This window comes from Phalacrocorax aristotelis, chromosome 2, assembly GCF_949628215.1.
Source record: "Phalacrocorax aristotelis chromosome 2, bGulAri2.1, whole genome shotgun sequence".
Classification (NCBI taxonomy): domain Eukaryota; kingdom Metazoa; phylum Chordata; class Aves; order Suliformes; family Phalacrocoracidae; genus Phalacrocorax; species Phalacrocorax aristotelis.
The window spans coordinates 92,031,177-92,057,422 of record NC_134277.1 but is presented as its reverse complement, the minus strand read 5'-3'; the positions used below and the strand labels follow the sequence as shown (position 1 = coordinate 92,057,422).

The 26,246-nt window shown below is 40.5% G+C and overlaps 1 protein-coding gene across 5 annotated transcripts in view; it reads left to right on the top strand.

Moving 5' to 3' along the window:
* GRB10 (growth factor receptor bound protein 10) overlaps positions 1 to 26,246 on the top strand; it is a 145,446-nt gene that overhangs the window by 70,231 nt on the left and 48,969 nt on the right. For all 5 annotated transcript variants that reach the window (XR_012659104.1, XM_075084370.1, XM_075084368.1 and 2 more), the window contains 2 exons: positions 17,117 to 17,333; positions 20,171 to 20,312. Coding sequence is in view for 4 of the 5 variants with exons in the window: in XM_075084370.1 (XP_074940471.1) it covers positions 17,117 to 17,333; positions 20,171 to 20,312 (359 nt within the window). In the remaining variant the exon portion in view is untranslated. The remainder of the gene's footprint in view (positions 1 to 17,116; positions 17,334 to 20,170; positions 20,313 to 26,246) is intronic.

Here is a 26,246-nt window from a genome sequence, read left to right as displayed (position 1 = left end):
TCTGATCAGCCATGCACCTTTGATCTCTCTTGTGATGGCAGATAATTTCTAATAGCTGACAAAATGCAGCCCTCTTGTCTGCAAACAATTCTGAGATGTGTATTTAATTTTTAGGTTTTTGTTTTCCCCTGACCTTCAAGGTTGTATTTTTGGTCTCTATCAAAGTGTAGTGAGAGGGTAGAGAACAGGCAGTACAGCTCTTTGTTTCCTTCCATTGTTTTTCCTAATGGTGAAAGTGTCCTAAACTTTGGTTTCTGCCTCTTCTTTCGAGCGCCTCAGGTGGAGCAAAATATAAGTTAATTTACCTTTTTACAAGCTCTGTCCTCTAAGCAGAGCTTTTATTGTCTTAGGAATGAATACAGAAATTGACTTTGCTCTTCTTTTAAAAAATACAAATAATTAAATAAAAAATACTGAGCAATGTCCAAATCTGTAACATTTCCAGGGGTAAGAAACAGAACAAAGGTGTTAACACTCATTTGCAAAAGTGAAATGGGGCATATTTGCGACATAGCAGTTCTCCTGGCAAAGGCTTCTGTTGCTTTAGGATTCCTTACGATTCAACAGCTTGGTGCCCTCCCTCTTCAGTTGTTAGCTGGTCGTAGAGGAAGAATTATAAATGCTAACCAGAAGTCGGCTTTGTACTTAAGAATCAGGTGGATTTTAAAAGTTGGCTGACACTATTACAGCAAATTCAGGTTAAGCAGTCTGGACAAGTATAGAATTAATTTAAGGTTTTAGTATCCTTTTCTGCATATTAGAACAATTTTGAGGAGATTACATACTAGAAGACTGGGATTGTCACATAAAGATGTAAAACATCTTAGAGCTGAGAGGAAAATGCCAAATTCAAGTTACGGCTTAAATGTTGTCTTTCTTAGAAATGCCTTTTCTAATCTGTTTATAAAAGAGATTGGTTCTGCCAGATGACAGGGAAGTTGAGGACTGCAGATTTCAAGATTTTTTTTTTTTCCCCCGGCATGGGAACGTCTTTCCTTTAGTCCAGACAAACAAGTTGTACTGGAATGTGCTCATGGTCTGTATCAGCAAGTATAGCTTAACTTAGTTATGTCATGAAGAATATATACTGCGGTATATCCAAAAAAAATGGATGTCACTAAAAATACCTGGCAAATTTCTGTGGTGTAGGGTGAATGTGAAAGTAGGCTTTCTTAGTGGCAAAGCTGTGTTTATTTAAGTATCAACATGATTTTCTATGTTTAAAAAATGATTAAAGGTTCATGACTTAAGTCAGACTTAAGATAGCAAGAACAGTGTAAAACAGTACAGGGTTTTATTACAGCAATGTGCTGGTTCTTTCTGTAATCCCTACATCTGCAGAGTGTACTGCCTGTACCCACAGCCAGACCCCACTGAAAGAAGGCAATCTCAAGGCAATGAGTGACCTCGAGCCAACTGCCTACTTTATTGACAGGAGGGTCTTCGTGGGGGGTGGTGGTTCCTTTTTCACTCATTTTGGAAGCTGTGTGGAGTAACAAACCTCCAAAATCTGCACTGCAGAGTTGCACAGAGACTCTACGCTCTTATGCAAACAAGCGATTGCGAACTATAGGAGTTAAATGATGGCAGCAGAAGACCTGACCTCCCATGTGTTTAGTTAGCCATCTATATCTCAGGCAGCTATAAGCTGCTCAGAATCGCCAGGCCCACACAAGGTTTTGATGAAACTGGACTGCAGAAATCATTGCGGGACACTGCTAAGTGTATGTTTCTTCATGTGAGCGCGCAGAAGCAGCGATGGGCTCTCCATACTCCCAATCCCTCCAGCAGGAGTTGAGAAATACTTGCTGGGGTTGGCCGCTGGGCTGTGCGGAGCAGGGCAAGGAGTTAGAATCACTCGTTCAACAAATTAGCTGTTACATGGGATGAAACAGATCACTGTAGCTGTCTACATTTTCCCCATCAGCAAAATGAGGATATTCCTATTGCAAAACTTGTGTCAAATGTGTGTTTGAGATCCGCTTTGTAGCGTGCATACTGTTTTTGAAGATGAAGTCCTGCTTTATTCACAGTCTTATGTCGAGAGCCAGTTCTGAAGAGATGAAATCAAGACTGAAATGTGAACATAAGATTGTATCCTAATATTATAGGGTAAACTACAGGCTGTTACTTGGACATGGCGGGTAGCCTTTCTGGAGATTGACTTGTTTGTATGCAGTGTGTGACATGAAAGTGGTGAAAGATAATGCAGCTTCTAAGTACTATAAATGTTCTTTGGAGGGGCATAATTCCTGACTCACAGTAGGGAGGGGGTCAGTGAATTAAGCTGAAGGGTAGTTGAAGCTTTCTCTGTGTGCATGGGGGTTGAAATCAAAGTTGGGAACAGTGACCAGCCTTGCAAGTCAATGTCAGAACATTTACTTTAAAATAAAAAAAATAAATTGGCATTAAATGTGGGATAACGAGATAAGGGGAAACCACTTGAGGCATAAAGCATGGTGAAAAGCAGTGCAGTTTCTTTAAGATGGTTTTAGCATGTAACTGAAGTGAAACTATTCAAAGAGATGCAATTCATTTTCATAACTGTAGGAGCAGAGATGTCTACTAATACAGTATTTATATTTGTGGTAATATCTTTCCACTATTGTGTATCTTTATAAACCTTCTGTTTAAAAAAAATGACCAAACAGAGCAAAACAAAAAAAACCCTCTCAGTCCTCCCTCCATATTGCAATGGTGCCGAGCTGTTTGGGCCAGGATACACGTCTCCAGCTGTGTTAGGCTGGTGAAATACAAAACTGAGAGATCTCTTTCTGAAGAGCAAGTTTAGAGATGAATCTGACAGAATGTTGGCTCCAAGGCCAATTGAGACTATTGGGGAGAAATTTGTGGAAGGCACAGCTCGGGTGAAAGCCAAATTTCTTACAGTGAGGGTGTTTGAGCAGGAGGACTTGGTGATTGCAGCACTGATGACTTTGCTCTGAAAAGAGATGTCCTTTCAAACAGGCTGTTCTCAGACCATTTACATTCCCCAGGGCCTGGTGTCTCCCAGGGGTTTGGTGGTACAGCTGTGCTGGCGCACTTCCTAATGTACTTGTAGTAGCAAAAAAACACTTTCTCCGAAGGAAGTTTATTCTGGTTTGACAAGTGAAATGAAATGCAGCAGTAAAGGCATTCTTAGACAATTACACTGGGCTAGAAATACAGATATTTTAACAGGAAAAATAGTTGAAATATGGAGTCTTTTCTACTGAACTAGTTGTGAGCAACCTTTCCTTGTATTTCAGGCAAACTTGCAGACCTATATGGAGTGAGGGAGTGAATTCCAGAGGTTAACATTGAATGCATCTCGGCTCCAGCCTGAAATTAGTTCTTTTGATGTTTGTGCCACACAGAGAGGAAAACTCAGCCCCCGTCAACAAATTTGACACAGAAGGGATAGAGAAGAAATGCTTATGTACTATTAAGTTATCTACTTGGAGATTTCAAATCTGTGAGGTAGAAGATTAATTTTTAGTGCTCTGGGTTAAACAGCTTTTAAATAGGCTTGGAAGAAATGTAAGGGTTAATATATCCCCAAACTTTTATGGATACAGTAATATCAGTATAGTTTTGTGATCCCTTTATACAGATTCAGCTGTCCTGGAAAAGCGCTGCTGTTTTGCATACTTTGCTTTATGCACTGACCTGATACAAGCAATGTGAGTGCTTTTCACGTGTTAATGAATGCCTGCCTGAAAAACATCTGTCAAAATACTTGACATGTCTCATGCAGGAATCTAGATTACTTCAAGATGCATTTTATTGAGAGCATGTGAGGAGAAAGTCTTCTAGTGCATCCTCAATTTTGGAGGGGCTGACAGAGGGACTGGCTAATGAGGACAAAATAGAGGGTGTTGCTGACAGAGTGGACACTATAGAGGTTAATAAGGTAGAAAAGAGCAGTAAGTGGCTCTTAGTGAAATGGTACCCGCTGTGGTGACAGTGGAAGATGGTAAGAATCTGAAATTTATTTGAATCAAGTACAGCACAAACACAAAGTGCTGCTCTTCACCAGATGCAAGCTAACTCTCAAATTATTTCACTGGAAGTTGAAGGGAAGCCCATGTGGGATGTCCACTCTGCAGGACTGCTGGGGGTGAAGAAAACTTTGGAGCTGGTTCTAGTGCTTTACGTGGTGCAGAAGATCTTAATGCAGGTCTTTGCTGTTCTCAAACCATATGTTGGGGTTTCATCCATTTTATGATTAGAGTTGAGAATGTATAGTTGCATAAAAACATCAGAAAACAACCAACCTTAATTAATTTTTTTACTACTAAAACTTTTATAAATTTTTAGATAACTCTGCATTCTGATGTTATGGTGCAGCTGCTGTGGCTTGTGCTTTCAGCTGTGTATTTGTCAAATAAGGAAACAAACTGCTTGTTTGTTTATTTTTCTAGTCAGGTGGTCCTCATGCTCATTTAAGAAAAGATTGAGGAACATCAGTGAAAACATGTTGTTGTTCCAAAGAAAATTATTTTGAATTTTGTAAAGAGGAGTAAAATAGCAAAAGATATTAATGCAATGTTGCATTATTTATGGTGCCTGTAGCTTTGAAAAAAAAAAAAAAAATCTTCTTGGAGTGCTAAGACTGCCCTAGAATGAACTGGAATGGTACACTTCTGAAACTCAGATTTCTTACGTCGTCTGTAAAGCAGGTATACTAAGCTGGGGCTGGTATTAAGCTCACATAATAAGAGGGGGGAGCAAAGTCTGTAGGAAAAAAAACTCTGTTGTAATTTGATGTCAGTTCTGACTAAAATCTTTTACTACAGTGCAGCATTGTAACAACAAACCTCAGTCATCACTGTGTTTGAACTTATCTGACTGTGATAAGCAGTACAGTATTTACTTCTGCCTTTATGTAAACACTATGCTGCAAGTGGTTTGTGACGGCACTTCAGTATGGCAAGCTGTGTCATGTGAGGATACTTTAGAAATGCATAATTCCAAAGCAGCTGACATTCATCCACTGAGGATGAAGAAGGTTGTGGCCCTTTTCTTCAAGGGGGGAGATGAATCTGAATTTGTTAATTTTCTTAAGTCTTTCCATGCCTATTAAAAAAAGGACAAGATTCTGTCAAGCTAGTAGTATTTTTGGCTAAAAAACTTAGACTTAAATGGGGCAAACCAGCTAAATATAAGAGAATCAAAATATAGCACGAGATGTAGCTAAATTTGGAGTTCTTAACAAGCAAGCAGCTGCTTAAGTAATTAAAGTATATAAGGTGCTACTGACCAAAGCAATTAGGATATAATTTCATTAATGGTATTAGGATTGCAGTAACAATATTTAAGTCTTTCTGTCCAAATCAAGATTGCGGGCAATTTATGACATGTACAACATGAGGTTGGAAGCAGCGCAATGTTAAGGTATGTTACAGCATCACTGTCTGACTGGATTTGTAACTGCGCAAGAACATGTCTTAAACTGGCTGAATATCTTGTTAATGCTCCTAAGTGGTGTACATTGCTTTCAGGTTTACATATACACGCACCTGTAAATTTTTATAAGCTTGTATGTTCGTAAGTTTACATATTAAAAAAAAAGGCTTCATGGGGGCTGCTAATTTTTTGTTTATGAGCTTGCTGCTATTCAATAGCAAAAGAGAATTACTCTTTTTGTATATGTTTTTGTGGTTTGTCCTTAAGTGGTTGAAAAAATCCCGGAGAGCTCAGGCACAGTAAAACGTTCCAAGTCCTTCTGAAATCTAAAGTGCTGCAGATGACAGGTTTCTAAACTACAAAGTCTGCAGCTCAAAGACTAGTGGCTGATGTGCCCAGCAACCACAGTTAGGTAGCTTCTATCCTCAAGAATAACCATAAATATTCTTCAGAAGATGACAACGAATTTTAGAGACCTGGTAGAAAAAATATGCATCAGAGGGTGAATCTGGAATATACTAAAGTCCAAATACAAGTCATCTCCAAGGCTAACGTAGCATCGCTGAAGAATCAGTCATGTAACTGAAGCAGTGACAGCTTGCTGCTGGGACACCACTGGGTATTACTACCACAGCAGCTAACCTGGAGTTGCCGACACTGTTAAAAGGCCATTGAGAGAAGTCTTTCAGAGCCATAAGGCTTTGCAGCGACGATTTTGACCTACCTTAAGCTCTGTCCTGTTCACACATCGCCTTCTAGGTCTATAAATACGTGGGTGTGCTTTTGGCAGAGGAACCAGTCTTCTCTGCTTTTCTGGGCTGTATTTCAGGTGTGAAATGGAACGAGGTGAGCAGGTTGTCTAACCTCTTGCAAACACTGAGCCTGCACCCACAGGTTTTTGGGGAGTCTTTCCGAAGGGGAGTGGTAGGGGTGATTTTGGGAGGCACAGCGCAGGATGCTGGGGCCCTGCAAGCTCGTTTGAGTGTACCGCTGACATCCTGGTCACACGGGGTGAAGGAAATGGAAGCTGCCTTGTAAGAGCGATGGTCTGTTAACAAGAGTACCCTTGGGGGAAAATGTCTCGTGTCCTGCTTGTGGCATTGTTCTGTGAGCATGCAAGGAGGCGAGCCTAGGTGAGGGCTTTGGGGTCCCTACCCACAGGCCCCTGAAAACCCACCAGGCGGAGAAGAGCAGCAGGCTGGCTTCCCAAAATCACGGGGCACCCTGAGTACCCCAACCGGGAATGTACACACCTTGTAAAATGGAGTGTGTGGGTCCCGTAAGGAAAACAGGTGTAATTGGCCAGCTGGTTTTGACTCATGTCAAGCCATGATGAATCTTGTGTGTAGCACACCTGTGGCTTTTGCTTTTGAGTGAACCTGACCTGACTGACTTCAACTGGTGCAGCTTGCCTCTGGGATGTTAAATGGCGAAGGACTGTTTCAGGTAGCTGATTTAAAAAAGGAAACTCTATTTGGTGAGTCTAGAAGAAATTTACTACGCTTCTGTTTTTCTTAGGTCTAGATAAATTTAGGCTGACATCATTGCTCTTTATGGAAGATTTGAACAGTAAATTCAGATTACTGCTACTTTTGTATTGTTGCTGGTCTTGGGTGATTGACTGCAATGGTTTGCTTTTTTCAGTTTTTTTGTTGCTTTTCTTATTTGGTTGTTGGTTGGGTTTTTGTTTTTGTAATTAAAAGAAAAAAAGGTTGGCTAACAGGAGATCTTGGGGTCAGCATAGTCACGGCAGAGGGAAGTGTTGTGGAGCTCTTATAAATGACTGGTTTCCGCATCAGTGATGTGAGGTACGGACGCCTTCAGCAGTGGCTCCACACCGCCATTTGGGATGCGACTGCAGCAATATGCTCTGCCATCTGGGGATCCGTGCGGCAGGACTGTGGCATTCCCTTCTCACACAGCAGAGGTTCGCGCTTCATTACAGCAGTAATTCCTCACAAATTATCCACTCTTTGCTGGCAGGGCCAGGGGAGAGCAACTTGTTCCGCACCCAAGAGGACTACTTCATTTTCTGACACAACAGCTAGACTTGTGTGAAAGGAGAGCCTAAAATAGCTGATGCAAGGACAAAGTATCTGTGTGCAGATGAAACTAAATGCATGCGCCAAAACATTGTTCCCTTAGTAGGGCAATGAAATGTAGGGAAAGCTTGGATTGACATGCTGCCGAGGCAATAAGGGGACATCTGATGGCAGGCGCCTTCATCTATGAAGCGAAGCTAAGGCAGGCAAGCTTGCTCGTTGTTACTTGGCAGGTGCCGGGTTTGAAAGTCCCAAGTCAGGGGCTCCTACGGGGCTTTTTTGATGCAGTGTTGCAATTGCAAACAACTCTTCCTCAGTTTAGTCTCTTGCAGATAATTTACTGAAATGACAATTGGAGTTAATACTAAACTACTAAAGGAACTGGTAAAAGAAGCCAAAATTACTCTGGTGTTAAAGCATTTTACTTTTTCATGTCACTCCGGTTCTCTTAACTAAACTCTGACTAGAAGTACCTCAAATATGAAATATTCCTGTTGTCTGCTTTTTAAGTACATGGGTCACGGCTAGGTAACTATTACATGCTGAAAATGCAATCTTTAATTAACTTGGAGGAATAGCTGACTCATTAAATGCCATGTGCAACTTTTGGAACTTGTCTTAACATCCTCTTAAATGTGCTTTCTAAGCCAGCAATAATCTGCTCAAAGCAAATTTTAAAACTCATGTTTTAAAGTTAGTAGGATTAAAGGTTAGCCCGGGTATCAAGTGATGATGTACACGCAAAATTTAATAATAATAACAACTTTTCAGCATCAGTTCTGAGGACCCGTTGCTTCCTGAAAAGAAACGCTAATGGACTTCTTGGATGAATCTAACCACTTTTCACTTGAAAGCTTGAAGTTGTCACAGAGTAGCTTTGAAATGAAACCCCCGATGCAAGAAGCCTGGGGTTTGCTGGTTGTGAGGCAGGGACTTCCCCGAGCAGCCAACGGCACCAGTGCCGAAGCAGGCAGGGCATTGCAGGCTTTGGCTGAGAGCTGTGCAGCAGCACATTAGGAGGTTACCCACCATGATTCCTGGAGTGGGGATATAAGCTTGGGATTTCTTGGAAGGATGGGAGGGACTAAAATACGCAGTGATAACTACATTGATTTGTAAGGATTGTAAACTGGGATTATTCAGCTGGGTATTACGGTGTTTCATGGGGGAGGGAGAACACAGATTCCCTAAAGGAAAGCAATACATGCTTTGACTGTGATTTTAATTTTGCCTTTAATAGCTTTAGACTTGTAAGACATGTGGTAGCTCTTCTCATCTGTCTGAATTTTTAAGCCCTTTTGAACTGACTTGTATGTTATTGTTTGTGTATATTTGATTTGCTTTCTCATTCACTTTTTTTTCTTCTGACATGGGCAATAAGAAAAAGTATCTAAGTAAAACTTTAGAGAAGCATTATGAGTAGAAATGTATATGTAGGAAATGGTAAAATAAATTTTGAAAAATAGTAGTTTTCATTCATGTAAGCATGAGGAAAACACAGTATTGTAAAGCTTTTTCAGTTTCCTTAATGTAAAACCACATAATCTTAATAAATATGCAGCTAAACATGACCTGTGCTGTGTCAAATTACAGCTCTCACTGATACAGGATATCCTTTAAAAGCCATTCACCAGTAAATATCACTGTCTAATATAAGCTGCAGTCTGCCAAGAATTTACTGTGTGGCCAGCATACAGTATTTCAATTCATCTATCCCTTGCCATCCAACATTGTGCTTCTTGAGTTCTGTCTTGGAAGTATCTTAATGGCTCACTAGGTTAACAAGGTTTTCCCCAATATCTGGAAAGCTTGGGTGGATTTTCTGTTTGGTTTTGTGTGGGCTGCACAGGCTAGGAGCTGTTCTGCTGCCAGGTGTTACCCCAAACATGTCCTCTTGAAGGACAAGTGATGGGCTTTCTGTAGTCGTAATTTTGGGATGTATTGCCAGAGCTTTCCTTCCCAGTTTTGCTATAGAGGTGATGCACCATGACTGAGGCATCCAATTAATGTTACCAGGGAGATAAGACTTGAATGGAGAATCCCTGGGTCGCTCTGTCTGTGTCTCGTGCATTCATTTTCACTTTTTTCTTTTTTCCTCTTTTTTTAAATTCCCCCTGAGAAAGGGCCACAATAAGGCTATAGGTGCATGACTGTTACTTGCACGATTATGACTAAAGCTTAGTTTCCCTCTGTTTGTATCTCCTTTTGGGTCAGGAAAATTAGTCTGGCCTGATCACCCTGTGGTGTATTGAGTCCTTCAGTGATGCAACCGCCCCATCCTTCTCAAAGGAAGATTGAATCCAGCTCTGTGTTCTCTAAATGGGGTGTGGAGATCCGGAAAGAGGACTGGCCATAACTTACATAGCTATTATAATTGTAATAAAGTTGGTATGTATATGCATAATCAGCATTCTAGATATTTTAGGTGTTTTCCTTAAGTTTCAAACCCCTCTCTCATAACAATACCATTAGTGCTTCAACACCTGTGCCTTAGAGTCAAGCGAGCACGCGGTGGTGGTGGTAATACCCACAGCCAGCAATTGTCTGTCGAGGTGACCAATGTCCATGCACTCCACAAAGGCCAACATGACTCTTTATGGTTCTTGTGTTAGAAATGGGACTATGAATGCTGGGAGGTGCTTCTGAATGTTCTCTGTGAATAACTGCTGCCTCATCAAAGGGCAAAGCAGTTAAAATCTTTGTCAGAGATGTGTTTTACTTTTGTTTGTTTCTGGAATTAAACAAACCAACCCCTCCTTATCCATCCCCACCCCCCAAATACCGAGCTTTCATCACCTTTACGATGTCCAGTTCTTGGGTGTGTGAGCTGGGCAAGAGCTGAATTTTTCATTTTTTAGCCCTCCATTTTTTTTCCATCAGTATTTCTGAAACTTGTTTTATGTGATAAAGACTAGTCTGAGGGTACAGCTTGGTTCTTTCCTGCCGTAGGGCACCTATAGCCAGTTGCCCTGTTATTCATTAACGCTTTGATTTTTTTGACCAACGCCTTTTCATTTGTAGCTTATTCCCATAGCTGTTACCTAGCAACATTAATTTTGTTCCATTTAGTTTGTCTTCTATTTCAAGAAATTTCTAAGGTGTGTTTTAAGAATGTTACTGGAGTCCAACCATGAATCTTTAGTAAAGAGGTGTTTATCAAGTGCATTCTGTCCAGCACCTGCAATTAATGTATGTAATTAATTAATGTATGTAATTAATGTAAAGGTGTTAGCCTTCCCAGCCTTGTTGGCAGAAATGGGAATTGACGCATGTGGGATTTAAAAGTTTCTCGGAGAATACTGGAGCAGTTACACATTCCCGGTTGACTTTTCTGTGTGGCTCCAAAGAGTGTAAATACCTAGCTCAGTTCTATGCTCTTTACTGACCAGGATCTCTGCTTCTTGCCCTTCTTTCTGTGGCATGGTGCATTTAGCGTTCTAGAAGCTGCTCATACACGGATGTGACATTTTGTAGGCCAGCAACCATAGTTACATTACAATGTAGAGGATTGTACTCTAAGCTGATGAATGTTAGAAAGTAAAGGACTCTTCAGTGCAGAGTCCTATAAGGGGATTCATAAGGTACATGAAGTTCTGGAGTTTTGGGGTTCAGGCTTGTCGTTTTTAATTCAGACTATGACCACTGTAGACTACGTGATATCTCTAGGAGACAAAGTTGGGTTTGTGTCTTCTGCCTTCAGTTTAAAGCAACAAAAGACCTCTAGCCTTCTGTTATTCAACACAGGCAATCTTTTGATACTTCTATAGTTGGGTCCAACAGCAGACCTGGAAAACAGTGTGGTGTGAACACATCGGGTTTGCAAATGTCTTTTTATATTATGTTACTGCTTCCTGTGCAAAACTACCCGCCTGTATGTAGTTTTTAGTAATGTAGGAGGAGAGAGATTGCATAGAATTGGAGCTGGTACTGGGAGCTGGAGGGTGTCATTCATCTGCTGCATCGCTGTAGAGGTCACTATAGGGTTCTTAAAGGATATTGTAAGAAATCTGCTTGGTATCATCCACCTTCTGTTGCGTGCATCTTAGAGGTGTAGTAGCTGCCACGTCTTAAATGCATCCTGCCGTAGGGGGGCTGTAGGTTACTCTTTCAGTATACAAGAAAAGCAAGTTCAAATAGGCAACCGGTGCTTGTGGCATTAGTGGAAGATGAAACAGGTTATGGAGGGAGGCGAGACGTTTGTTTAAATGTAGCATATGGAGTTACAAGTTCAGAGGGATAAGGGAACAGAGGAATGAGTGTTTATTTAGAGTGAACTCTTGTGTGTCGTTACAACTGTGTGTTGTCAGCAATGGTATATTTTCAAAACATTTTAGTGGTGGGAATTTCTGAAAAACGCTATCAAAACAGCATTTGGTTGTGGCACTGGAGGGACATGCTGCAGTGCTCATGTGCAAAGGCTCCTCTTAAAAAGGGGTTACCTTGTAGAAGGAGTTTGTAGGCACATCTTATCTAGTAATCCTTACCTGGGTGGCTATTTCTGATCATAAAACATGCAATTTCCACAATATCAAAAACCTGACAAAACATACTTGTATTACCAACATGAGTCAAGGTAATTTATATGTGGTTTTAGGAGATCAGAAATGGGATGTTGAGGTCAATACCATAGTATTTTAAATGTCTTTTTTTTTTTTTCCTTTTAAATTCTGGTTAAGTCCTTCCGTTCATTTTAATTTAACTGTATTTTCCCTGTTTTACATATAGCTTACGTAGTGTTTCACTGAATCATCAGTGCAGGATGCTAGGTTATATGCAATTCTGCGTTCCTTTTCTTTCACTGTTTCCCTCTGCTTTTGAGGGTTAATTAATGTCTGGAGGAGAACCTGCTAACCACTTCAATATCATCCTTTACTGAGCTAAACCTGAGTGGAATTTTATACTAGTTATATCAGCTTCTTTGCTTTGTCAAGCAGGATCTTGAATGTGCTGCACTGAAACTCATTTTGTGGAACTGATTGCCAGAGTTAGGCTGTTGGGTAGGAATAGGAAATCAATGTACAGCTGCTTTACTGTAATATCAAACGCTTGCTTATATACATGCTGTTTGGCTTCATACAGTATCAGGCTTAATTCCATGGTGACAGAAAAGTGGTACAGCATTTTTATAAATCTTCTGCTGAATTCCTAGTAGTACTTGGTCAGTCTTATCTGTGAAATGGTATGAGGGATAATGCTGGAGAATTAAATTCTGAAATGAGCAAACAAGAAGGAAATTATTTATATATGTTTGTGTACAGTTTTTTCAGCCTCTAATCACAGCTCACATTAGTCCTGTGATGTTTTTCATAGTATTCCCTGTGAACTGCAGGCCATATGCAAAAAGGAAGGGTGTTTGCTGGGCTGCAAGAGACATGAAATGCAACCTGGTCTGTAGTCCAAAGCTGGGATCCTTTCCATGTTCAGCCTTTTTTCAGAAAATAGAATTTCTGCAGTGCAGCAAGCTTCTTGACGGCTGTGGGAATACCTGCTTTCTTCGGGAGGCTGGCACAGATGAAGCTGAGCAGGGCCCGTTTCAGCTTCAGAATAAGCAGGATCCTGCTTAGTCCTGTTCGCTGAGCTTGACGTGTCAAGGCCAACAACAACCAAAATAAGTAAATAAATTAGGATCTAGGGGATGGAGAAGGGCTAGAAGCAGAAGGACAAGTGGGACATGGTTAAGCACAGATTGAAGTTTGCTGAGGTCTAATTTAGGAGTTATCATCTATGCTATGCTCAAAAATGCTCAAATGGTATTCAAAGTGTTTTCATTTTTATGGAATGTCATAGCTTAGCTCGCTAGCTTAGTAGAAGTTTTTTAACAGTTTTATTCTTTCTTTGCATTGAACTTCTAAATTTTTTCTTGTAATTGAAATCATTATATGCTTTACCAAAAATATTATTTGAAACATCCAGTGGAGCTGGTTTGTGAACAAAGACAAAGTTTAACAAATTGTGGGCAAAGAGGCAAAATGAAGCTCAAATAGCTGCCAGTGCGTGCAGTTTGGTACTAGTTTGGGAAGGAACATTGCTTACAGACATACCGAGTACTTTCTTACGGTATAAGAGCCTACAAAACTGGCAGTACCCCATCCACCGCCAGAAATATGTCAGAGCTAGGTTTTGCCAGTGTTTTCCTTTAAAAACGACTTTGAAAAGCAAAAGGCTGCTTGCATGTTTGTGCGTGGAAGTGAGAAGCTAGTCTCTCTGCAGTTCAACTGAGAGAGAAAAAAACCAGACCTCAAATATCCACTTTCACACTCCTTGATCTTATGGCAGGATTCAATGCACATTAAGGAAAATAGCCTTTACTATGCCTGGAAGCATATGTCCGCAAAACAGCTGGAGAGCTGGAGGCTCCTCAGCTACCCGCAGCTCTGCCTGCTCTAACCGACAAAGGTGATTCTTCCAGGTCAGCTGCAAAATTCGTGTACGCATACTTACAGGACCAGCATGATGCCATGGTGGCTCAAAGCCCGATGATTTGCAAATTTTGCTGTTAACTGGCAAGCCTCCTCAAAATCGGGTGTGCCCCCCTCCCCCTTCCCCCCTCTCCCTGCCCTGCAAGGCTGATCTTGATAGAGGCTGGATCTCGCTGGTTGGTAGAGAAAGATACTTTGAATGATTTCACTGTCTGTGAAATTTCGTTCTGAATAGTATACCTGCAAATGGTTAAAGTGGCTTAGAAATCGCATGGGTAACTTACTTGGTTGTTATTCAGTTAAGCTCTGTAGAGAGCCGTCACAAGTAACATACTGGATTACTTGGCAGGCTGAGACATCTGCTGGCACTTCCGAGGTAGGCTACAGCAGTGAGGTTTCCTATTGCAACATGCTGAAATCTCTCCAAAATGTAATGGTATTTAGTGGTAAATGCTATTGTATAGAGATGAAACTGTATGAAATTCAAGATTGCAGGCTTTGTCTTCGGAAAGCTTAAGGATCTGTGCTCCTGCAAAAGTTTTATAGCAAGACTGAGGGCTATTATTAGCAGTTCTGCAGCCATGAAGAAAAGGAGCTGACAGGAGAGTGAAACCGGATTCTGGACTTCAGTGCAACGTATTATTAGGAAAACTCTATATGCATCTCGTCAGTGCCTGTCCTCTTGGAAATTGAATTTAGGTGTGTAATTGATAGGCTTAAAAGCCTGGTAATGGTAATTCAATGCTTTAAACTATGTACTTGGTTTGCTTAGCATTTTGCATGAAGTGCCTCATTTTATGCATATTAGACTTCGTATTATACCTTTGTGCCTATTTGGTTATTCAGGAATAGCTTGAGCTGACTCTTAATCATTCTTCCCATGTTGCAGTCATCTGAAAACTTAATGATCTTGCACACTAATAGCTTTGTCTAAGTTGTTAATAAATTAGCACCCTCGGGGACCAAGCCATACGGACTTCCGCAGAATGTACGCCTTGACTTTCTTCCCTTTCTGCTTTTCACCCTGCTAAACAATTGCTGTTAGTTGCTGTAATTTACTCCCTGACTCTGTGGCCAGGGTCTGTCTTTTATGTCTCCTTCATCCAACCCCTAAGCTTTTACTTGACAGCCATCTGACACCCTACAGCTCAGTCTTCTGGTACTTTAGATGAATGATAAAATTCAAAAGCCTTGTAATTCAGCCTCTCCCTCTTTATACTCCTACTCCTGTGGTTCCCTTGTGATTGCTCAAGAAGTGTTTTCGATATGTCCTCTCCAAATAGGATAAGAATCTGGAGGGTGGAATGAAATTTAAATTGCAACTCTGTCTCAAGATCCCTAAAAATACCAGGAAAATTATTGTAGACTTTGTCCAAGCAAAGCGAAGTCTGGGTTATTGAAAATGCATGAGCTTCTGACAGATAGGGAAGATGGTGTAGCCTAGTGAAGGTGAGTGTTAGTAGTAGCTGTTAAGTACAGAGACTGAGGGAAAGAAAAATCCATAAAGAAATGCAAGGAAGAAGCCTGTTTGTGATTGATAGGGTAGGGTTGTGGTGTTTGTGTTTTTTTTTTTAAATTTTAATATTTTTTTTTTTGGGGGGGGGGGTGGGTGTCTTTTTTTAACAGATGTTCAAACCTGGAAGTCTTGTGTGTCCTCAGTGAAGGCCAAGTGGCTTTTACTTTACTAAAGGGCCTACTGACTTTCAGTGAGGAACATAGTATTTCAACTCATTAAATAGAGTTCAGACATAGGTATATGACCAGCACCTATTTAATTCTGAGCAGATCTTTGGTTCATCCAACACTGAGAACTGGGGTTGTCAGCACCTAAAACAATTGCTGTGCAAATGCTGTGTTCAGATCCTGTTATGGTTATTGAGGCATGTTGGTGGTGGACAGAAATTGAGAGGTGCTGTTTCGGATTATATCCTCAAGAAAGGTGATATTGGTACAAAATCATTCATGGTATCTCAAAGAAAGTACTGTAATTTGTTGCAAGCTGAATAGCTGTTCCTGGTGGTTCATCTACCTAGAAAATATGGCAAAAGTATAGGTATCAGTAAATATTTGGGGTGAAAAGCATATTTTAGCTTCCTAGTGCTGTGCAAACGTTTGCTAGCTCCATTGCTTGGCTCTACTTTCCAACCATGTCATGAAGAGTTTTGCAAGATACAGGGTTTGCAGGCAGCAATGGTCTATTTTACCAGGCCAGTGGATACAGCTGGAAAATAAGGGCACATTTTTGGATGCACAAAGTTGTGTTTGGTCTGAAGTAGCTGTTCAGGCAGTGGCTGTGCAGTAACCAGAAGCAGATATCGATGTGTGTGTTCGTCAGCCCGCTGAACTCCTGATAGGGAGTGACGTAATTTGTGGCTAGGGAGTAATTACAATACTCTGAAATACGAGTTCAGAGAGTGGTTAGTGCAAAGGGCTTACAGAGTTTTGTTGTCTTGCAGAGTAATTATGATTGTTAAGGAGGAACGATTGAGCGTAAGTTACTTATTTACTGTGAGGTGTACTGGGGTGCACTTTTTAGGGACTGATGGTTCTTCCAGTCACCCAGACCACATCCCTGGTTGATTTACTTTGAGATCTTTAAGGCAGGGGTCTCTCTTATCAGCAGGGATACAGATATTTTTATAAAGTCCTTGGAGTGACAGTTAAAAGCTTGTGCTGCCCTTCAAAATACTGTATCACAAAAATAGGCAGATGGGATTTTTAATGAATTATAATGATCGCTTTCTGACATATACAGCAGAGGATTGTGTCTTCTACCCATTAACTTCTGCAGCACTGTCTTTGTTTTTTTTCTCCCGAATTATTGGATCTTGCAAAGTGTTTATTATACTGTTTGACAATTTGAACTTGATACATTGACAAGCTGAACTGAGGTATTTGCAAGTGATATACTTTTGAAATGTGTATGAGTTGGAGTAAGTGAAGCGGTGCTTCACATTAGCATTGGCATATTAAAAATCCCAACAAATTTTCGTTGTGCACGTGTGTATACATATATAGTAAATACTATAGTAGAAATATCTAATTCTGCGTCAGTAGCTTTTCACTGAGGAAGACGAAATGGCTGTTACTAGCTGTATTTTTCTGCTCTAGAATAAATACATATTTTCTGCAATAAAAATTTGCACTGTAAAAATATAACTATAAAATTATGTGATAACTTTACTGAAACTTAGTCTTTGGTTTTTCCAGACTTCTTTTTTTCTGGGCTTTCCAGATGCGTTATGCTCCTTTTGTATTTTCTTTCAGATGACGACGTGGACCTAGAAGCTTTGGTAAATGACATGAATTCCTCATTTGAAAGTTTATACTCTACATGCAGCATGCAGTCGGAAACTACTCCGCTCCTTCAAAATGGTCAGCTCAATCGCAGTCAGTTGCCGACCTCAGGATCTGGTGCACTGCAGCCTATGTCTCCAAGGCAGAAGGTGCAGCGGTCTCAGCCAGTGCGCATTATGGCAGTCAGGTAGGAACAAGGGACTTGCCTCCATTTTGTTAATGTTGTCTTGAACTAGCTTCAAAACAACTACATTTTAAAATAGGAGATCAACTTCGGTAGGAGCCCAGTAGTGTTAGACTGGACTTCTGCATAGGGAAAAAGATGTACCAGGTAGGTGAAGTACATAAATTTTCTCTGTATTTTGCAAAATGCAAAAATGTCACATTTTTGCCCTTCTTAAAATCAGTATTTGATGTACCTGTAGCAGCAGACATGTGTAGAAACATATCATTGGTACCAGTTTGCAGAAGTGATGTCCGTGTTTGGATTTATTTCCAAACTGTTAAAAACTGTTCTCTCGGGTATGGTGCCTACTGACAGCTTCTTGGTTTTATAAAACATAGGTGATAATGTAGATAGATGAGGGTGCATTCAGCTAGTTTTGATATAAAAAAAAAAAAATATATCTCTGTGGAGGTTTCCTGAATGGTCCAAGACAAACAAACAAAGAAGGAGCATGTCATAGTTATTTAACTGTTCTTCCTAGAGCACTTTAGCTCTTTCACTTGAGTGCATTATGTGAGTGATTTCAAAAAAAGAAGTGTAAGTTGTCTCCCTGTTGTCAGGGTGGGGGCTTGAATTCCAGCTTCAGGTGGATTACTCTTGGTGGTGATGGGAGAGTTTATAGGTGACGCTGAGGTTCTTAAAAATCTTTCTAGGCAGCAGGAGGAAAGGAGCTCCTGTCAACATGAGTAAGTAAATTGCCTGCACCAGGGAGATTTGGAGTTTTCCTTTCCTTCTAGTTAACAATGTTTTCTCCAAAAGAAGTGAGAAGTACAAAAAGAAAAATCCCAAACGTGGAAAGGATTGCTCCTAATTCTTTATGCTGAGGTATTTACTGTAGGAATGGTATTTTTGAGACAGGCAGCTTTTCTGTATGAATGGGTGGTATGCAATAACTGCAATACAACCAAGTCAGCTAATGATGCAATCAGTTTTACAAGTATTTCATATTTAACCTTGAATAGGGCTGTACTAGAAAATGCAGTCTCTAGAGTACTATAACAGTCAAAGTTTTGTAAATATCTCAATCAAAACACTTCATTTAAACTATTTTTGGCATTTCAAAACTTAGCAACTCTTTTTTGAGAACGTTCTGCCTTTCTGAACTCTGTACTTCCATACGCACAAGAACATCGTGTGTTTATCATTAAAGAAAACAATGGCGAAACTTTTATTCAGGGTTATCTAGACCCCTTTCCCATAGAGGGGGATGGCTACATCTTTTTTGCAGCCAGAACAGTATGGTTGACTGTGGTAATTCTCTTAAGAGCAGAGTTTTATGTGTGTATCTGTCATGAAGTGAATGATGTACTGCAGCAGTACAGGCAAAGCAGTGCGCAGTGTAGGGAATTCTCATTTTAAGAAAACTACACCTTTCTAATGGTGTTGAGCCTGTAGTTCTGCTTCTTAAATGGAGGTCAGCCAAAAACGTGCAATACAGAGCACTATTACGCAGCTGCTGATATGACAAGTCTACTGGTCTGAAGAAATCTTAAACCATCCTTTACCCTGGGCTCTAGGGAAGTGCACACATGGGTAGCACAAAAACAAAATCAAGCAGGTCAAGCAGTCGTTTGCGTGGCTCATAGTTATGGTTGGAACCTGCTAGTTATAGCAAAAACCCAAATCCGTAAGGCTTATTCGTGGAACACCAAGGCAACTAAATTGCAGTATAGAGTTACCTGCGGAGCAGATTTCCCACTAGTTATTTTATCAGCCCCCAGGTTCTGGTACAGGCAGAGACAGCGAGTGTGCCCAGAGTGGTACATGCTGCCAGAGGCAGGCCCAGCAGTTGTCTCCCAGACAGCTCTGTTCAGCACACAGATCCTTCTTAAGGCACGGGAAGAACTGAGAGCAAATTGAGTTCTTAATGATTTGCATTTCAAATCCGGGAGTTAGTTGACCTTCTCTGGAAACTTCCAGGATTACCACTAGATGGTGCCTTCTGCAAAGGCGTTGCAGGCCAGCCTGCTGCAGAGTCCCGTAGTACATCTTCAGTGGTGATGACCCAGCAGTAGGGAAACCTAAAGCAATCTGTGTCATCCTGAATAGGTCTTGCATCTTTTCAAGCTTTTCTGTGACAACTGGTAGGCTTTAGTTTTCATTTTTTTGGGGTGGGCAGTAAATGTGTATTATAAACTGGAACCTGAAACTCTATTGGTCCTACATAGACTCGTGAGGTGTTATCTCAGGAGTTGCAAACCGTACAACCAGCATAAGGTGGGAGGGTGTAATTGCAGTTTATTGCTCAAGCTGAGTCTTTGCATTTCCATTTCTCCAGGAAATGCCAAGTTGCTTGGAGATGGAATATGATATTTTAATGAGGTGACAACATTGGTTTCAGTCTCAGCTTAGAGACTTTACAGGGGTACACCTTCATTTGCAGATCCATGTGGAATTTGGCTCCAAGCAACTGCAGTTCTATTCTCCTCTTTCATGCTGGTTTGGAAGAGCTTAACTGACTTTCTGGCACACAGAGCTTAAGCTTGTAAGCTAGTGTTTAGAACAGCAAGTGCAGATGGATATTTCAGTTTATTTTATGTGCACAGTTACCTCAGTTACTCACCCAAGTAATCAAGTTATATGTAACAAAAAAAGCATAGGTCCCCGAGTGGTCATTTTTCACATGCGATTGCCTACTTTGTGCTTGCAGTTGCTGTAATTGTATAGTTAGCTGTTTAGAAAAAGAGTGGGTTTGACTCCCTTTCTCTAGTATTATTATCATAAATGGTGGGACAGGAGATCCAGGTCTAGTGATGTCAGTTTGCTCCTCTTAATGCTTAGCGCTTCTGTGTTTATAGGCGTCTTCAAGAAGAAGAACAGCAATTCAGAACATCGTCTTTGCCGGCCATCCCAAATCCCTTCCCAGAACTTTGTAGCCCCGCAAGTTCTCCAGTGCTGGCCCCTGGATCTTTACCTCAGAGTCAACCTGCTAGTAAGCATGTGAGTATGGGATGAAGCTTTGGGGCATTCATTCGCGTTCAAACCAGCAGTGGACCATTTCATTTGAAGGCAGAAAGAAAATTTCAAGATAAGTAGAAACACTTGTAGGCTTTGTCTGTGAGTAGGGCAGCAATGTCTGAGAGAGTATCTTCAAACAGGCTTCAGACCTTTTAAAAAAAGGTCTGTAAGAATGAAGTGTAAAAATGAAGCAAGTCTCTCAGCTACATGCATGTTGTGAATGAAGCAGTAATTCCTAATATCTTTTGGGATTTTGTTATCCAGGGAAATGGCTTGCTAATTCAGAAGTCGTGTTAATTAGCTTAGAGTTGAAGGAGGATCTGTGCATGTTATACTGCATATTCTAGGTGCCACAAAGACACCAAACAGTTGTCTGTTCTCTTTAAGGACATGCTGCTGCTTTATTTTGCTGTTTTTCATAAAGCTGCTCAAAAGGCAAAATTACGTTCTTGGAGCACAGCTCCTTGTAATGGGACTTAAGGGGAGAACTGTCCCATGGAAAGCTGGTTAAGCGGCTCTCTGGGTTCTTGGCAGTGAAGATGGCACAAACCGAGCTCTCACGTGGTCCGGAACAATAACCTCAGTGACACTGCAAATAGCTTTTCTTCTCTGTCTCACTCCATTCTCTGAGAAACAACCATCTTGCTCTCTGTCAGTCCTTGAGCATGTTTAAAGGCAAAAACTGAGCTCAAAAGCCTTTGTTTTGTAAACTGTGCGGACTTGCATGGGGATGAAAAGATGGGCTGCTCTTACTACCTATTGGCTTAGAACAGTTGTGTGCTTGAGTACCTAAAAATATGGTGACATTCTGTATCACTGCCAATTTAGTTTGTAAGTAGCTTCTATATCTGCTGTGACTGATAAAGGGTTTGGGCGGACAGTTCAGCTACAAGCAGTGGACGCTAATGTACACCGTTGCATCTTCTGTATTGCTTATATTACCGTAAACAGTGGTCTGCTTTCTTGAAAGACACAGTGCATCTTCATTGGTTTTACTGTGTTTCTTACACACACAAGGCACACAGGTAATCAAATAATGCTCTAGGGCAAAATTGAGTCATCCAGTTGGGAATTTACCAGGACCTCATCAGTGGCCAGGTTACTGGCTAAGCAGAGAGGCTGTTTGCCAAGGCAGTACTGACTCCAGGGAGAAAAAAACAAGGGGCAATTCTGCCTCCTGGAGCTTGCCAACAGGAGAGCAGCATAGCTGCCTTTCTGAGACAAACTGAAGTTGCTGATGAACCTGTGTCTACCTTTCCAAATGTTCCCCAGTTTCAGGGATTCTTTGCCTTTTAGCTTTGTTTTACTAAAATTAACCAAGCCACCAAGAAGATCACTCTGTACAGCCTAAATGATCTGTGTGTCAGTTTTGATGGAATTTAGAAACTATGCTTTAACAGCACTAGTTAAATATAAACTATTTAAGTTCATATATACTATTAAAGTATAGTTAACTATACTTTAAATATAAAAGCAAACAATCTATTAATGTATGTAAGATGATGGCTATACAGACAGAATAAAAGTAGATTGTTTTTTTTTCCCCTTTAAATTTTACTTTGATTTTTGGATAAATGTGGTTTCTTCTGTAGATGCAGATACATTGTTCATTTCAGTTTATCGACTGATTGGAGGCAGACGAGAAACATTGGCTCAGGGTGAGGGAAGGATTGGGAAGTGTTCTTTCCTCTCATAATGAACTATTTTCCTCTCTTTAATGAAGGAATAGAGGAACAGAACTGAAAAAACCCTCTAGTTTTAAAGTGTTGATGGACAAAAGTAAGAAAAAAAGGAGTAGGCTCAGTTTCTTCATGAAGGAAGAAAACTTTAATACCTCAGTTTTAAAGGTGGAGTGTTGTTGGATAACAAAATAATCTCTATTCAGCTGCCTCATGGGATGTTGGTTGTGTTTAATCCAGTTCTAGTTCCCTTCAGTGGATTCTGCTAAACATCATGAGTAACAAGAAATATCTTTCCAACTTCATCCCATTTAAAAAAAATGTAAAGTTTAGGAATTGTAGTGAATTATTTTAGGACAAGCTCTTGCTTAGATAAATGTCCATAGATACAATATAAACTACTGCTTACCAAAATGAATGATGAGCTTAGTTAAAGGACTGCAACAGCACATTTTAATGGCTGGCAGTTAGTGAAAATGAGCTGTGTTTTAAGAAAAATATAAATAAGTTTAAATGCAAGCCAAGGTTAAACATAATGATGCTTAATTTCAGGTTCTCTGCTTGCAGATTATAAACAAGGATTAAAATTGGAGATTAGAATGAGCCATTCTGATTACATGGGGTATATGAAGTGTTAGGGAAAAGTAATTCCCTTCGTGCCTCTCGAGCATTTACGGGTAAACAGGCAAATAGCAGTCCCAGCCAGTAGTGCTGCTGCTCTGATCACACGGGGCATCACGGCACGTGCACGGCATGGACAAAATGTTGCCTTTTGGTCAGCTCGTATCTAGGGGACTTGAGAGGGACCCAGGTTAATGTAGTCTTAGGGGATTTCAGAAAGGAGTGGATATTTTTTGCTGACTGTGTGAAGCAGTGCAGGGTCACTGGGAAGCCGGGATGTCTGATACGACTTCATAAGAAACGAAGTGTTGTTAGTATTGTTCCTCATAGAACAACTCAGTCTTATTTTCTAAGAATTTTAAAGTAGAACTCTGCAATGATAAAACCTAGTAATGGTTATGGAAGACTAATTTAAAGATCTGGTCATGTTAAACACAGAAGAATCTCATGTCATACTGCCAAGCCTTGGGCATAAAGAAATGCCAGCTGTGTTCAAGGTTTACTAAATTAAAGCTTTTTTCGCAGTATATAATTGCTCCTTACAGAAAAGGATGCATGTGTGGGTAAAAGAGTGAGTAAAAGAGCTTTCAGGTCATAAAGAATTATATTGAATTATATTTGCAGCTGAAAAAATTGATGTTGTCTTTTCTTGTATGCAAAATATTACTAATGTAGCTGGAGCTTCAGACAAACTTTTCTTGTGAAGATGCTTCTTATCCTTTTCCTTATTTGTTTCATGTTCTTTCTTGGCTCAGCAAAGAAAGGTACAAGCAGTACAGCAATGAAAAATAGCTGTAATAAACCTTTCATACATTTTTGCAGTAGATTTTTTTTGTTGTTTTCTCATGATGATGAAAGATTATCTTACTCAAAAGTGCACATATTAGGAATAATTTATTTTTTTTAAATATATTTTCTGAGATTTGTTGGGTAATGGTACCGATTTTACCACAGCAGGAAGCAGTATGCCACCTCTAGCTTTGCTGCCAATCAGGCACTGAATACTGCCTTTAAAGCTGATGGCTGCAGGAGCATACCACAGCTGCTCCCCAGAAGACAGCGAACAGTGGGAAATAACAGGTCTTCTGTACTAGCACAAAACTAAAAACGTGTCGGCAAATGGGGTAGTCATTTAATGGGAGCATCAATATATCAATCTGGGAGGTGAAATGGGCATGTTAGGCTTATTGAAATTGTTGCAGATTTCAGGGGCTTTTTTATTTTACTCTGGATAATTTTCTCTGGTTTTAGAAAAAATGATGAAATGAAAATTTGTATTTAATTTTTTTTAAGCGCATAGGCAGGTTGAATAACTGACACATGTAGTAAAAGACTTAAAAGAGAAATGAAATGTAACCTAAAGGTTCATACTTAAAGGCTATGCTGCACGGAGTAACCTCCACAGTGGCAGGGTCTGGGCTAGTACGGTTGTGTGACCAAACACATCTGGTGGTAGAGGTTAAGAAACGACTTGTAATGAAACTGATATATGCTCCTTGGGAGTTCAGCGCTATGATCCTTTATTACACTTCCACAGGTGGAAACAGCTCACTCTGAGCTAAGTTATATGGCGAGAAATGTTAGATAGTGTTGACAGTGAACGGCACGTGGTTCTGTAAAAATTGGCATCACTGAAGTTTCAGTAATATCGTCAAGCAGCTGGTGAGTACCTGGGCGAAAAGTACCAACTGGCCGTGCCTTTGAGTCAGTAGCTACTTCAGCTACTGGTGTGGTGAGTGAGACACCACAGATGTCTTGAAGGGTCATACCTTCTCCAAACACAAGTGGTAGCTGCCAAAAAGCTCTTAAGTTCTTGAGTCAAGAGCAGTGTCGTCTGTCAGTTTGGGCAGGAGGAGGCTGACTGGAGAGGAGCTACCTGATCAGTGCATGCCCAAGTGTTTCCTCCTTCATCGTGTACCCCTCTGTCCTCTACCACCCGCCTGCCTCTTACCACAGACCCCAATCATGAGCTGGAAGAAACTTCAGCACACCTCTTTGAGCATGTAAGCGCTCCCACTTTCTGTGCTGGAAGGGGTTGGTAAAGGTGGGAGCAGGGAAGAGATTTTCTGGGTGACACCATGAGGCATTGCAAGACCATTTGATATGCCCCCCCCCCCTTTTTTCCCCACATCTTTGTTCATAAAAAGCACACACACCTACAAACACGAGATCACCCTATGTCTGAGGGGGACATTGATTGCGGGCTGGAAGAAGGGACAGCTGAAAGTTTTTAAAACATCATTTACTTAACAGGATAAATATGTTTGTCTAAGAAAAATGAAAACCAGAAAATTATACCAAACCAAGACCAGACATTTGTGCAAAAGATTGCTAAAAACATCGGACAGCTAGGTTACCGCTAATTGAAGTCCATCTTTGTGTTGCTGGTATAAACTAAGAACTGGTTGGTAACTTAGGTTATAATTTCTGGTTGTATACAAATATTTTGGAAAAAGCATGCAATAATTACATGTAGGTCACTGCGATGCCACAGGATATTAGGCTAAAGTATCTTGTGTGAGTCAATGAAGCTTTCAACTGTAAAAATAGGGCAAATTTTTCACATCCCCCCCTCTATACAGCCCAGGCAAACTTCCAAATAGCAGTTTGATGTACCAAAATTATTTACTCTTTTCTGGCAAATTAAATTCACAAATGGGTATGAATTAATGCCATTGTTTTTTTCCAGATTTAGTTACCCTTCAAGGGAAGTCCTGTAAACAGACTTCTTAGTTTTAATTGTTTTAATTACATGTTATTATGTACATTTTTTTATTTTTCTTCATGTAAAACTTTTATATTGGCCCTTTTGAAGATAAGGGTGTTCATTTTATACAGAGAAGCTATATAAAAATACAAGCTTCTGTATAATGAAAACTTTATGTGCTAAGTCAGATTTTGCATGTGTGACAGCATATTTTGTACTTAATCCTGCAGTTAAATAATCTTCAGCGACAAGACATTTTGGAAATAAATACTGACATCAGGTTGAGTCAACAAGGACTTTACTTTCTCTAAACAGGCCAAATCCTGTAGCCGGATTAATCTGGACAATTCCTTAGGTCCAGGCACTCCCTTTGGCCCCACTTTAAAACAGGGGTTTTCATGGGTATCTGCGATGATAAATCATGTTGTTTCTCTCAAATCTTTCTTTGAAGCTAAACAGATAAATCATATGTAGGTTGCTCTGTGGCATGTTTAACTTGCATGCCTTTTTTTAAGAAAGTTGCGATTGTGTTTGGAAAGAGTTGGGAAAGATCGGGCCTGTGCTGCGGGGCGGTGACCTAACTGTATGCAAGCAGGCTTTGCACTCCCCCTGGCTGCCTCTCTCTCATTTGGAGAAATAACACTTTCCTGAACTAAATGAGCTAAATTTGATGGACAGTGTAGGAAAGACGTTGCATTACTTATCATCTTGTCCCCTGTCCCATGCGAACATGTCCCGTTACTGCTGAAGAAACTGAGTTGGGGGAGGAGCTCACATGGTTTTGAAAGTCTCATTTGCTTGTTACTGAAGAAGAGTAACAAATAACTGAAGACTAACGAGTCTGCAGGACTAAGCTAAAGACAGGCAGCCCTCAGCGCTGTTAGTGCTGGGTGGTCAGTGGGTCTCCAG